Raw genomic sequence first — 14,314 nt, 5'->3', positions numbered from 1 at the left:
TTTAACAAAAATAAATATAAAAATATTAACAATTGGACCTGAATTTTGAAATATGAAAAATAAAAATATAAAGACTAAATTTTAAATTTACAAAGAATATAGTGACTTATGGCATATTTTACCTTTTTTTTCCTCACTTTTTCGTATGTGACAACTGAGCTGATATGGCTTTTAAACATTCATCACAAAAAGGGCTACGAATTATAGTGAACTCTTTATACTATAATTTCAATCCACCTCGCAAACATTGCGTATCAATGCAGCAGCGTCGATTCCCCCATCTTCCAAATTACCCTTTAGCTTTGCTTTACCTACAAGCTATGTTCTTTTATGGCAGATTCATTTTCCTTATATTTTCAATATGCCATGGTGAGGAACCCTTCTTGCTTGCGTATTGAGTGATATAGGTAATATGGAAGAACAGATCGATTCCGTGGGGAAAGCTTTCGTCGATCATTACTACCATCTTTTCGATAACGATCGGCCGGCGATGTCTTCCCTCTACCAGCCGACTTCCATGTTGACGTTCGAGGGACAGAAATTACAAGGGGTTGAGGACATCATTACTAAGCTTACGCAGTTGCCGTTGGATCAATGCCGACATGTGATCAGCACCGTCGATTCGCAACCGGCTTCGGTTACCGGTGGCATTGTTGTTTTCGTCAGTGGTAGTCTACAATTGCCCGGCGAAAACCATCCTCTACAGTTCAGCCAGGTACGTTGCTATTTCTTTGCTCAAATGTTTTGGTGTAATCATGTTTACAGTCCCTGTTTCCTTCTTCTTTTAATTTCAGCAATTTAATTTTGATTTAATAATAAAAATCTAATTGATTGGGTTGTAAAAGTATTTTGATTAAATTGGATTATGTATCATTTTAAAATTTAAAAAATTGTTGTCACGACGGATTTAAAACCAAATGAAAGCCATAGAAGCATATATATATATATATATATATATATATATATCGATTTTACTCTATTTTTCTGAAATAGTGTTGAAGAACCTTACAATCTCAAATTCAAAATTGAAAACCTTCGAAATCTATATCCAACATTTTTATTTACTTATTTGGCCTTCCACATGTATAATATTAGCGATGTACTAGTAAATTTCTTTTATTTTAAAAATATCACATAATTAAATAGTAGAGGAACTAAAATCATTGATTAAAATAACTCAAATGTACAAAGAGTACAAGGACTGGAAGCACAATTACACCCAAATGTTTTACTTTGCACATTCAGGTAAGCGATAAGATATTGTACATAAAATATTTTAAAAGATTAAATATAATAATACATAAATTATAAATTAATCTAATTTCCATATACTTTTAAATAGTTAATATAAATAAGAGTGTTTTGATAATTTTTGCTTAAAAAGGCAAAAATAAAAAAAACACTGAAATCCACTGTAATTTTGACCCCAAAAGTCAGTTATTCTTCATTGCTTCTGCTATAGAAAAGTAGCAATGAAAAACGAGATGTTACTTAATTTCAAGTATATGTATTGCAGATGTTTCATTTAAGCCCCACTCCTCAAGGGAACTTCTTCGTGCTGAATGATATATTCCGCCTTAATTATTAATGTTGATATTACATATGGATCAATGTAAACTTATGTTTGTTTTTATTTCTTGAATAAAATAAAAGCTGAAGTTGCCTTGCCTTGCATTTCCTTTATTTATATAAATTTTGATACATTTGTTGTGTAGCGAACTCTCATAATCTTCATTCATGGCTCATATTTTATCCCCTTTATTGCTTTACTTGCTCTTTACTGGCTCCCTGGTGGACATATGGCCCAAGACAGATGGGCCACAATTGTAGTAAACTCATATTTGGACCCGTAGTCAATAGGCAAGTGAAATGGACTCTTAAATCGGGAGTGATTTTTTTATTATTAAAGATATATTATTTTGAAATTTTTAGTTGGACATCGAAGACGTTGATAGAATTGTAAATGAGATATTAATGTTCACAAACTATTCGAGTTCGACTCAAAGAAAACTCAAATTCAATTTGGTAATTATTAAGTTGAGCTCAAACCATTTACTAAGTTGAATTGGAGCACCATAACGCGAGCCTAATAAACTCTTCATTTTTATGTATTTTTATATTATAAGCTACCATTTTACCCTTATTATGCAAAAGAAAATCTTAAGTATGACCGAACTAATTGAGTTTATATTCGGGTAGTTCGATTAAATCTCAAGCCAAGCTCAAACTTAAACTTGAATAATAATAAAAGTTGTGTTTGATTGAAAGAGACAGCTGCCCTTAACGTGGCTGCAACAATCAACAATTCTCACCATAACTAACCTAATCAGCTATTAATTTCCAAATAGCTGTAGTGGATTGCAATATGATTTGGTCACAATCAATTTATGATATTATAAAAATAAACCCCAAAAGAATTTCATAAGCAATATACAACTTCAAATTGGTCCATAGTTGATGAAAATTATATATATATATATGTTAATTACCAAATAATATGAAATGATTCTTGACTTTTTGATACTTTCTTTCCTCTATAGGGACCATCCTTGAAATTTTACCATATTTGTGTTAGGTGAAAAACCAACACATTTCTATCTTTACTCCTTTTTTTTATATATATTTTGTAGGATGGATTTTAAATTAATCCTCAAAGCATGATTATTTGTATAATTAGGTTTTCTTTGTCACATTAAATGTGAGGTCAAATTATTTGATTTGAAGTATACTTAAAAACACTTTGGTCAAACTGTAAATATATATCCACCTACTACATAAATGATTTGGATTTAATATACTAAATAACTAATACTATTATATTTTAATGACATTGTATTTTCTTTTTAAAAATAAATTAGATTTGAGTTTTCCATATAGTAGGTACACATGTATTTACAATTTAACGCACGTATTTAAAAAATGTTCCATATCAATAGGGGCGAAAGACAAGAATTGTGTGATGAGGGGTCAAGATAGAAGTAAAAAAATTGTAAGGGCAAAAATATAAATTTTCATTTCACAAAGAAACTAGATTTAAATTGAATTATTAATACTTGGGAGGGGTTAAGGTTGGAATTATACCATCAACCAAGGGAGGACCAAAGTAGGGATAAACTGGTGCTTGCAAGCTACTCAAATTCAACTCGAAAATACTCAAACTCGATTAGTAATTATTAAGCTAAGCTTGAGCAGTTTGAGATATTAATCAAGTCGAATTTAAATTTAATAGTACTTAATTCAAATGATTCGTGAACCTTATCAAATTTTTTGTTTTAATTTATATATATATTTTAAATATTTTTATATTATTAAATTACGCTATTTACCTTAATATACTTTATTATTCTCAAGTTTGAAGCTTGAATACATACAAACTTATAGCTCAATTATATCTCAAGCCCATCTTGAGCTTAAAAATAGATGTATGATTGGGCTTGAGTTAAGTATCAAGCTCCAAAAATTCGAGTTGAGACCAAACTCGAGCTTGCCAATATTCGAGTTCGGCTCGATTATACCCTTATACCTAATCCCGTGCCTACCTTTGTATGTAGGATTCGATCCTAAACTGACAAAAACACGTAATTAATATAACACTAATATTTTGATGATTTAATTAAAACAATATATTTTTAAATTTAGAGATGAATTTAAAATGTATAATTAATTCACAAAAATACGTCATAGTTAACAAGAAATATTCAAAACTGCAACAGTTGTGTATGAACTGTGGTCAAATATACTTCTTTTTTATCTCTCTCCGATATCTGCAGCTATTTTTGCCTGCATTTAACAAGGTAGTATTTTGCATTTGTCTTTTCATTGTTGCCTTAAAAACACATAATCAAAAACCTGAGTTCCGCATTTTACTCGATTCTCTGTTGTTTCTAATCTCGTCTTTCAAATCCCAATTATCTCACCTTTCACACCTTCTCATTCTTCTTCATTTCATGGTCATCATTCATTTCCTTCCATTTTCTTTTAAAAAAGCATCATTGGTCTCTATCTGTTTGATTTTTTTTCCTCTTAGACCTTCCCTTCTTTGCATCTTTTTGCCCATTCATCAATACCATTAGTAAACAACATGAACAATGGAACCTTGCATCAATGCTTGGAGGAGATTAAGGAATAGTTGCTTCTCTCTTGAATCTTATAGCTATCATCAACGTGCTCTATAGGTAAATTCTTATATCACTCGATAAATACCAAGCTTTGTTTCACGGGCAATAATAATATAGTTCCCTCAGTCACATGTATTTTACTCCTTTGATATGCAGCAACTTTGTGTCCTTTTTCTATTGTTTTTTAAGTGTTTTTGGTGATCTAAATTACAACTATTTTTCCACCAGGCAAAAACATAATCTCTCTCACATTTATTTGAAAACGGCTGTTCCATTGTGTTCTTAGTCCATTATCATGTCTACCAAGTCCAAGATCAAAGGGATCTACAAAAGTTTCAAATACATTTCTCAACTCTTTGGTAACTCCCTTTTCATTTACACTTCTGTATGCATATATTTGAGCATGTTTTCTGGTATTATTGCTTTGCAACTAAGGTAGGAAAAGGGTTTTTTTTTTCTTTTTTCTTTTTTGCTGTAGTTGTGAAGGAGAGAGAGATGGAAATTGGGTACCCCACAGATGTTAAACATGTAGCACATATTGGCTGGGATGGCCCTCCTGGCAGTGGCACTGCACCAAGTTGGGTATGTTTTTTCTAAATATTTTGCATTACTTTTACATACGTTTGGATATTCAAATGCTACTATCATTGTAGGCCAAAGTGGTGTGAGTTGTGTTTTATCTCTTAATTTATTGCCTTGGCCTGGATCCCTTCATTGCAGATGAATGAATTCAAGACAGTCCCTGATTTCACAACAACATCAATAGGTATAAGTTTCCTGTTTCAACATGGTTCAATTTGCCTTATTTTTTTGTGTGTAGAGTTATATGTGTGCACGTTGCTAACAAGATATTGGTCCAGTTACAATAATTTAAGTGTGTTCAAGTTTGTGTTTGTTTTCTGTGCCTAATCTCTTTCCCCTTGAAACGAAAACGAAAAGTGAAATTTGTAGTAAACTTAAGAGGTAAAGGTCTTTCACCCTACACTCAAATATAATTAATATATATATATATGCATGCACGTTTAGATGTAAATAAATAATAGAAAAGAATATTAAAATACAGAGAATAGTAGGCAAAAGGTCAAGGTTATATCATGTGCGTAGTTTCATAATGAGACAATGGTAAAAACAAAGACCTTTTTTCAAATATCATGGGATTTTTTTTAATGTCTCCATTTGTTGATGCTAAGTTTGAATGATATGAAGAACGTTTTTTAGATTATTTGCTCCCAACAGGAAGAGTTTTGGCTCTTTTGTCACGAGACAAAACTTTCATCTCAAGGGGAATCTATATAGGTTTACCTTGTCCTAATCATAGATCATTTCTCTAGTCCCTTGCAATAACTTCACTCTTGTTTTCCATAAGTCGAATTTTGGTTTTGATCCCTTTACTATGATCAAATGTGGGATTGAGTCCTTATACTTTAATTTAACTATTCCAGTTACAATAGTCACTTGGATATTTCTTAAAAACACCCTTTCCAATACAAAAGAAATTCATGTCAGCATGATGACTAAATCCAAATTTGAGCATAGTAGAGAGATCAAAACCATAAGTTGACCCTTTTTTGTCAAATTCCTCTTCTTTTAACTATGATCTCAATATGTCGTGACAGATTTTGGACAATCCATGGGATCCCAACCTGCAACAGAGATCATAAGGAACCTGTCAGCCAAGGACATGCCAAATGTTCCCAAGAAACAAAAATGGAAAAAGAAGAGCAGTTCATCAAAATCTTCACTAAAGGCTACATACACTCAACTGGGTTCATCAACAGACTTTGAAGCTTAGAAAATCAACATCATGCAACATTGTGGATTTTGATTTTCAAACAACTGATTCAAGGTATATTCATGGAGATAACAAAGTAAGTTGTAGGAACTTAAAAAGCAAATGCTTGTGTAAATTAGATTTTCATATGTTAATTTTATGAACATAAGGAATGATTACGGTCCAAAAAGGGTATGAAGATGTTTTGGCTTAGGGAATAAAATTTTATTAATATCAAAATTTTTTGTTTGTTATTCCTCAGCTGATAATAGCAGAGAAGAGTTTGGGCCTAGAGCCAGCTCCTGATGGAAACCCAATAATAAAAGAGGCTTTTTAAAGCCCATTTTATTTGGTGGCATGCATTCATGACTAATAAAATGAGTGAAATTTTTATGAAAGTCCATGATTTTTTAAGTAAAGTTTGTGAATTGAGCAAATATTGTTGAGAGAATTTGTCCTGAAGTGAAGTTAGGAAGAGTGTGATGAAACCCGAGATCAAATAAAAGTTTTGGACATTTAAGCTTATTTATTTAATAAATAAGTATTATTGGGATTCGATTAAATTATTAATATTTTTAAATATTATATGATTAATTTTTTTGAGTTTTCATTATTTTTGATTTTTTAAATGGATCAATTTACTCATTTCTAAAATTGATTAGGACCCAAAGATACTATTTATATCAATTTATTACTTAATTTTTCGGACATACGTATTGTAAAAATTCAATTTAACTCAATTCGAATAGCTAAACTATTTATTTAAATTAATCCAAAATAACTCTATTCATTTAACTTGAAATTTAAAACAAAAATTTCCCTAAAACGAGTAACCTATAATTAAAAAGAAAGAAAGAAAAACTACTGGCCAAAAAGTCTATTGTGTTCTATAATTGTTATGTAATGTCACTTCTTGCATGCCCAAAATGAATGTTAAATAATTACAAATCCTGTTTCCATTTTTTCCCAAAATAAACAAAAAAATCTCAACTAAAAAACAAAAGAAGAAAAGAAAAAGTTAGTATATATTAGAATATTGAAGAAATGAAAGGACATTTTAGGTAATAATTTGGTTGAAATGTTTTAAACCTATCATTAATGATGATTAACAATATTATAACCAAACACCCTCTTTATTTGCTCTCTTCTACATCTCCCTATTATGTGCATCTCTTTCTCCTTTTACAACCAATATTCATTTTGTATAATTAATATATTTTCATCAACATTTCTTTGTTTGAAAAGATTGATAGCTCGATTTAAAATTAAATTCTAGTTTTATCTATTTGAATTTAATCCGAGAAATTATAATTATACTCGATTAGATTCTGACTCGATGTGTCATCATTTATTATTTTAATGATACTATTAATTTTCTTTAGTTAAAAGTATTATCAAATCTTTTAAAATAAAAAAAACAACTTAAAAGGATATATATATTTTAATAATTTTTAGACTAAACTCGACTCCGACTTGAACTTGACACATCATTTTTATTTTGGACAACTTCATGTACACTACATTAAATAGATGATTTGTTAGGAATGGCTAAGAGAAAATGTAGTTAAGGTCACTTAGGAAAATATATACATGAAAGAGGATAATATTTAGCCATATTGTACATAAGTTGGTGGGTTACATAATAACATAAAGTTAGTCACATATTAAAAGCAATAAAGTGTATTTATTATAGTCGGTTGAGTTTTAGTTCGACTGGCATTGATATTGTTATCAGTGTAGAAAGACGTGGTTTCAACTGTGCTAAAGCGCATTATCCTCTTATTTAAGAGTTAATGAGTGGCTATGGGTAGTTTTAGACATTGTATCAAAAAGAAAAAATATAATAAGAACTAATAATGAGATTAATGTTCCAAAAAAATCAATTAAGTGTATTTAAAAAATTAAATACAAAATGCTCCAAAATTTTATAATTTAATTTTTTTAAAATATTTCATCGAGACTACTTAAGAAAACATATTTTAAAATATGATGTCATGTTAAAGGGTTGGATTATTCGTCAAAATTTGAAGGATTTAATAATTACGAGGTTTGAATAAAATATTAAATCTGAAACATAAATTTTACAAAAAAAAATCTATTTAAAATTTGAGTCTGGTAAGATATTGCTATAGTAATTCACATATATGTAACTTATTTATTTATTTCCATATTTCATAAGATTTTTTATTTTTGAAAAATAACCTTATCCATCATTTATCATGCAATTCTTTTAAGAAAAAAATCACTTCATTAACTTTTATCAAATACTTTTAAATAAATCTCAAAATCATACATGTGCTTTGTTCTAATATGCAATTTGATATATAAACTTTGATTTAGAGCAATTACACACATAAAACTTTGATTGCAGTTCAAAAGTAAACATGAAATATTAATTTTGAATCACTTGTATACAGTCAAATAAATACATCTATTTACTTTTATAATATATAAATAAAATTATTCGTGTACCCAATATGTAAACTTAAAACAGTGTTAGTAATTTATAAAAATCGAACCATATCAAAATTTAATATATAAAACTGCACAAAATTAAAGTTCGAGTGTAAGATTTATCTTAATATTTTTATTTTCGCCCACAGAATGACTAATATTGGTCTTAATTTGGTAAGCAGTTATAATAATCTAAGTTTATATTTCTAATAATCTCATTATTTTGGTAAGGAAATCATTAAATTTATGCAAATTTGGTAAGTTTTTTTATTTAAGACGTCTTGTTTAGATATAGGATTTGCTTTCTATATGTGTATGGGGCCTTTAGATAATTAAAGAAACAAGTGATTAATTATTATGGATATGCAGAAGTAATTAATTTTACCTAATTAATTCTTTTGGTAAATATATTTAATTTTGTGAAACATTTATGCATTTATTAATGAAAAAAAAGCAAGTGGACCTACAATTTTAGATTATTAAATTGCCAATCTAATATATTTATTCTGCTAATTATGAAAAGAAAAACTATCAATGTTGAAGAATTGACAGTGAAAGTAGGTGAAAGCCATGGAGTGAAAGAACCATCATTCACAGGGCCCAATAAAAAAATTAATTTTGGTTCAGTCTTTTTTTTCACAAATTAAAAAAATAAAACTTAATTTTATTTAGTTATTACATATATTTTATACTTAGATTAGTGGAAATATTATGTTGTAAGAAATAGACAAATGGTTGGACTAATCTGGTTTTCTTAAAAGAAAATAAAACAAATAATAATAGAAACATCAACATTTATTTTATAAATTAAAAAACAAAATTAAATATTTAAATTAATTTTAATTCTAACGGCTTTTAATCACTTCCATCAATTATTTTATTTTATTTTATGAAATCGACTAAATTAGTTAAATAATTTCTTTTCGATTCAACCGATTAATTCGATCTTATTTTGATAACCATATCAAAAGAATATATATAATTTTATATTCGATTTAGTTTTAGTTGGAGTTGAAAAAAATAATCGAATTACACCCTCGTATTGATTAAATACTGTTTTGAAAAAAGAAATTAAATCGAATTTTTAATTTTTAATAATTTATTTAATCCGATAACACTCTTACAAGTGAAATTTAAACAAAGAAAGGGGGGAAAAAGCTGCCCCCCTTCTCTCTCTCTCGCAATTACACTTCACTCTCACCCTCCATAAATGCCATTGCACCCTCTGCAATAACTCTAATAGCTACCGCATACACCCTTTTCTCTCCTCTTCCCTGCATTTCCCCCCTTTCTTACCCTTCCTTTGTTTTTGCCTTTCTTTTTCTTTACCTTTTTAGTTCATCTCCTCCATACTTAACCCTCCAATAGCTGGTTTCTCAGGTGATCCTAAACTTAAAAACCCGCCATTCTAAGCAAACCTCAAAAAACACCAATATTGATGCATCTTCTCCAGATATGCCAGCAACTTGTTTTTTTTTTTTGTCTTTTTTCAAAGAAATTTATCCGTTATTCTAGTACAAAAATGGGGTTTCGATACAGTACATATTGGCATAAGCTTTAGTTGAGCGTTACAAAGTTGGAGTATCGTAGGTATTCTCAAAATTCGTGCTTTCAACACTGTGTGAACTCAGTTGCTTTAGTCGAGTCATATCTGCACGTAGTAAAATCCAAAGATTTGTTTTTGGTTACACAGAAACCTCCACGGTCCTTTCATTTCTGTTGCAACTTGTAACAATCCCATTGGCTTTACTCGCTTATAAATTGATGGGCACTTCACAAGCAAAGCAAGAGAATTCCATTTGCTAAATGTTCTTTTCAGTCATCTCCTTTGTCTAAAGGTAATGTTCTTTACTGTTTTTCACTCATTTTTCACTGCTTTTCTCTTTATCTTTGACTTAAGATTTGATTATATATATATATATATATCCATGGTGTTTAAGTTTATGTTTCTCTTGTAGAACAGAAAAGAAAGAAACCGATAGCTTTGGTGGTTGGCTATATTTGTAGCCATGTTCAACTCGGACTTATATGAAAATCTCAACATGTTCGATATGTTCCAAAGGCCGTCTGATAGTGACCAGACGGAAAGGAACGGGGACGATGATAATAACGATACAAAATCAGGTACTGAAGTAGATGCACCATCTGCTGATGATGATAATCAAGGTCCTGCTTCTAGTGGACCTAGCCGTCGTCGTGCAAAAAGGAAGCGTTACCACCGTCATACTCAGCGACAAATCCAAGAAATGGAAGCGTATGTCTCTTCTTCTTTTTTTTTCTTTTTTTTTATGCCTTGTTGTTTAATTGGACATGAAAGTGATAAGATTCTTATGTTTTTTTTTGTCAGATTGTTCAAAGAGTGTCCTCATCCAGATGATAAGCAAAGGAAACAACTCAGTCGTGAGTTAGGGTTAGACCCACTGCAAGTCAAGTTTTGGTTCCAAAACAAGCGTACCCAACTCAAGGTATATATACATATATAAGATAGATTTCTCATACATATGTGCTTACATATGTTTATATGCAAAATGACAGGCCCAAACTGAACGCCATGAAAATGGTTTGTTAAAGGCTGAGAATGAAAAGCTTCGTGCTGAGAACCATAGGTACAAGGAAGCTCTTAACAATACTTCATGCCCCACCTGTGGTGGACCTGCTGCTCTCGGAGAGATGTCATTTGAAGAACAACATTTGAGACTCGAAAATGCTCGGTTAAGAGAAGAGGTTCTTGAAAAAAAAAAAAAACGTTAAAATTAAATAACACTTGTAATTGTAATCTATTGTTATTACTTTGATGCTCGATATATATATATATATATATTTTTTTTTTTTGTTTTGTTTCAGATTGAAAGGATATCTGGAGTGACAGCAAAATATGTTGGCAAGCCTATAGGCCCTTCGTTTTCTCGCTTTGCTGATAGAGCGCCTATCAGTTTTGGAACCCAACCAGAGTTTCTAGGAGAGTATGGTGGTCCTGGTGGTGGTGGTGGTCTTGGTGAGGTTTTAAGGCCAGTCTCTGTGACTAATGAAGCTGATAAGCCTTTGATTGTTGAGCTCGCAGTTACAGCAATGGAGGAACTAATTAGAATGGCTCAATCTGGTGAACCATTGTGGGTTACTGATGAGAATTCAATTGATGTGTTGAATGAAAATGAATACTTGAGAATTTTCCCTAGGGGTATTGGATCAAAACCATTTGCGAATTTGGGGTTCAGATCTGAAGCTTCAAGGGAAGCTGCTCTTATTATTATGAACCCTGTTAACCTAGTTGAGATTCTCATGGATGTGGTATGGTTTTTTCTTTTTTTCTTTATTGATACAAAATATTTAGCTAATTTTGATCACCCCCATAATTATTTTTCTGATTTTTTGGTTTTCCTTTTCCAGAATCAATGGTCTAGGGTGTTTTGTGGTATTGTTTCAAGGGCTATGACTTTAGATGTTCTATCAACTGGTATTGCAGGAAACTACAATGGAGCCTTGCAAGTGGTAACTCTTAATTATATACTACACATTCAATGATAATAATTGTACCAATTCAACTCTATCTTGTCATCTCGTGTCATGACATAAAATGATTAATCAGTTCATTTTTATTCTACGCACATTTATTTGTGTGCGACAATATAAGTCTTCACATATATCGATCCTATTGTATCGTGTTATGATATAAAATGATTAGTAAATTAATATTTATTCTACGTGTATTAATTTGTGTGTGACGGCATAAGTCCTCACATACATCGATCCTGTTATGTCGCGTTGTGACATAAAATACTTAGGGTGGGTTTAGACGGGCAGTGCGTTTACCTGCAGTTAGTGTAAAAACAGCGGTAGTGGTGAGATTATACTGTAGCGTGAGACAAAAAATAAGCTAAACGCACCGCACCGCACCCAATCGCCTATCCAAATCCACCCTTAGTCAATTAATATTTACTCTAAGCACATATATTTGTGTATGATGACGTAAGTCTTCACATATAAGGTCTAACACCGTACATTTTTCAGATGACAGCTGAGTTTCAACTCCCTTCACCACTCGTACCTACTCGGGAGAACTATTTCGCTAGGTACTGTAAGCGACACCATGACGGAATTTGGGCGGTGGTCGATGTTTCATTGGATAATTTACGCCATGCTCCATTCACCAGATGTAGAAGACGACCCTCGGGTTGTTTGATCCAAGAATTACCAAATGGATACTCGAAGGTATAATAAGTTTAACTCTTTAATTTCACATTAATCCCTGTATACACCAAACAAAATCTATTCATTCAATGATATATATATGTATATACTTACAGGTTATATGGGTGGAAAATGTTGAAGTGGATGATAGAGGTGTCAGTGACATATACAAAACATTAGTGAATACTAGTTTAGCTTTTGGGGCTAAACGATGGGTGGCTACATTAGATCGACAATGTGAACGTCTTGCAAGTGCAATGGCTAATAGCATTCCAGCTGGGGATCTAGGCGGTAATATATAAATAAAATTAATGCCATTGTAGTAGCATACTTCATGTTCTTTGTTAATTGTTATTATGTATTACCATTTCAATTATTGTTCTGCCAGTTTTAAATAGCTCTGATGGAAGGAAAAGTATCCTGAAATTGGCTGAAAGGATGGTGAATAGCTTTTGTACCGGAGTCGGAGCTTCGACCGCTCATGCTTGGACGACTTTAACGGGATCCGATGAAATTAGGGTCATGACCAGGAAGAGTATTGACGATCCGGGCAGACCTCCTGGTATTGTTCTAAGTGCTGCAACTTCCTTCTGGGTCGCTGTTCCGCCAAGGAAAGCATTCAATATCCTTAGGTCCGAGAAATTTCGAAGCGAGGTAGTTAAAAAGAAGATAAACCTAAATCCAAAACCCTAAATATACAGTAACTTTTTTATTAACACTTTGAGTTTTACAGTGGGATATCCTTTCAAATGGTGGTGTTGTTGATGAAATGGCTCATATAGCTAATGGACGTGATCCAGGCAACTGTGTCTCCTTACTTAGGGTTAATGTACGTTCTAATACAACGAAGTCACATTTTTTTATTTAATTTCGATATCAATATTCTAACATTTCCAATTTTGTAGAGTGCAAACGCAAGCCAAAGCAACATGTTAATCCTACAAGAGAGCAGCAATGATGCTACAGGGTCCTACGTGATTTATGCCCCGGTCGATTTCGCCGCTATGAACATAGTCTTAACCGGCGGAGACCCTGATTACGTCGCGCTTTTACCTTCTGGTTTCGCGATACTTCCCGACTGTGAAGGACCTAACAGAGGAATAAAGATCACGGAAATCGGCTCCGGCGGGTCACTCGTTACCCTTGCGTTCCAAATCTTAGTTGATTCGGCTCCGAATTCGAAAATCTCTGTGGGATCAGTGGCTACTGTGAATAGCCTAATCAAATGCACTCTTGAAAGGATCAGAACTGCGGTCATGTGTAATGACGCTTGACCGAGCAAACAAAAAATGGTGACTAGCTCAACAGTAATAATGAAAGTCAAGAACGCACCTTCCATGTTCCTTGCAAGGAGAATTAGTTTGGTTCGGGTATTGACTTTCTCGGGGGAAAAAGACAATGAGAGCTTTCATCGTTTCTTTTCTTTTATGTTTTTGTGTTTTGAAGTATTATTGGGACTCACAGTCCACAGTAGCCATCGGCAAACATTTGGTTTCTGGTTTTATGTTTTTGGTATCTTTGAAAATTAATGAATAGCTTTTTTGCTTATATTTTCTTTTTCTTCCCCAGTTAGAAAAAGTTTCTATCTATCCAAACAATAATGCATGAAAATCAAGTAGGAATTTTCTTGCCTAGAATCAATCATGGGGGCATGAAGTATATAATTGGTAAAATATTATTGGGAATTTGATGGCTTTAGCAGTTGTATCACTGAATTTTGCTAACATGAAATAGTGGCTGCTATGATTTTTGTGGGGTACAAGGAATGCGAAAAACTAATTTA

The 14,314-nt window shown here is 31.8% G+C and overlaps 3 protein-coding genes across 5 annotated transcripts; all 3 read left to right on the top strand.

Annotated features, from left to right (window-relative positions):
* The first annotated feature begins 252 nt into the window (after positions 1-252).
* On the top strand, positions 253-1,674 carry LOC105776393 (nuclear transport factor 2B). Its single transcript, XM_012599019.2, has 2 exons — positions 253-715; positions 1,517-1,674. The coding sequence occupies exons 1-2, from the start codon at positions 413-415 to the stop codon at positions 1,586-1,588; spliced, it is 375 nt and encodes a 124-aa protein (XP_012454473.1). The 5' UTR covers positions 253-412; the 3' UTR covers positions 1,589-1,674.
* A 2,142-nt stretch (positions 1,675-3,816) lies between these two features.
* On the top strand, positions 3,817-6,102 carry LOC105776392 (CRIB domain-containing protein RIC10). Its single transcript, XM_012599017.2, has 5 exons — positions 3,817-4,175; positions 4,347-4,477; positions 4,597-4,700; positions 4,839-4,884; positions 5,735-6,102. Exons 2-5 carry the CDS (start codon positions 4,414-4,416, stop codon positions 5,908-5,910), a joined length of 390 nt encoding a protein of 129 aa, XP_012454471.1. The 5' UTR covers positions 3,817-4,175; positions 4,347-4,413; the 3' UTR covers positions 5,911-6,102.
* A 3,494-nt stretch (positions 6,103-9,596) lies between these two features.
* LOC105778024 (homeobox-leucine zipper protein PROTODERMAL FACTOR 2) lies at positions 9,597-14,079 on the top strand. Of its 3 annotated transcripts, XM_012601575.2 has the most exons (12): positions 9,597-9,933; positions 10,037-10,181; positions 10,307-10,597; positions 10,691-10,808; positions 10,879-11,067; positions 11,188-11,631; positions 11,731-11,832; positions 12,352-12,552; positions 12,648-12,822; positions 12,920-13,185; positions 13,265-13,360; positions 13,437-14,079. In XM_012601575.2, exons 3-12 carry the CDS (start codon positions 10,353-10,355, stop codon positions 13,803-13,805), a joined length of 2,205 nt encoding a protein of 734 aa, XP_012457029.1. In that variant the 5' UTR covers positions 9,597-9,933; positions 10,037-10,181; positions 10,307-10,352; the 3' UTR covers positions 13,806-14,079. The 3 variants fall into 3 exon arrangements, with proteins under 3 accessions (XP_012457029.1, XP_012457027.1, XP_012457028.1); XM_012601573.2 differs by having other exon boundaries at positions 9,597-10,181; XM_012601574.2 differs by having other exon boundaries at positions 9,597-10,181; positions 10,302-10,597.
* Positions 14,080-14,314: the final 235 nt, after the last annotated feature.

This window comes from Gossypium raimondii, chromosome 10 (assembly GCF_025698545.1).
Source record: "Gossypium raimondii isolate GPD5lz chromosome 10, ASM2569854v1, whole genome shotgun sequence".
NCBI lineage: Eukaryota > Viridiplantae > Streptophyta > Magnoliopsida > Malvales > Malvaceae > Gossypium > Gossypium raimondii.
The sequence above is the reverse complement of the archived record's forward strand: the minus strand, read 5'-3'. Positions and strand labels throughout refer to the sequence as shown.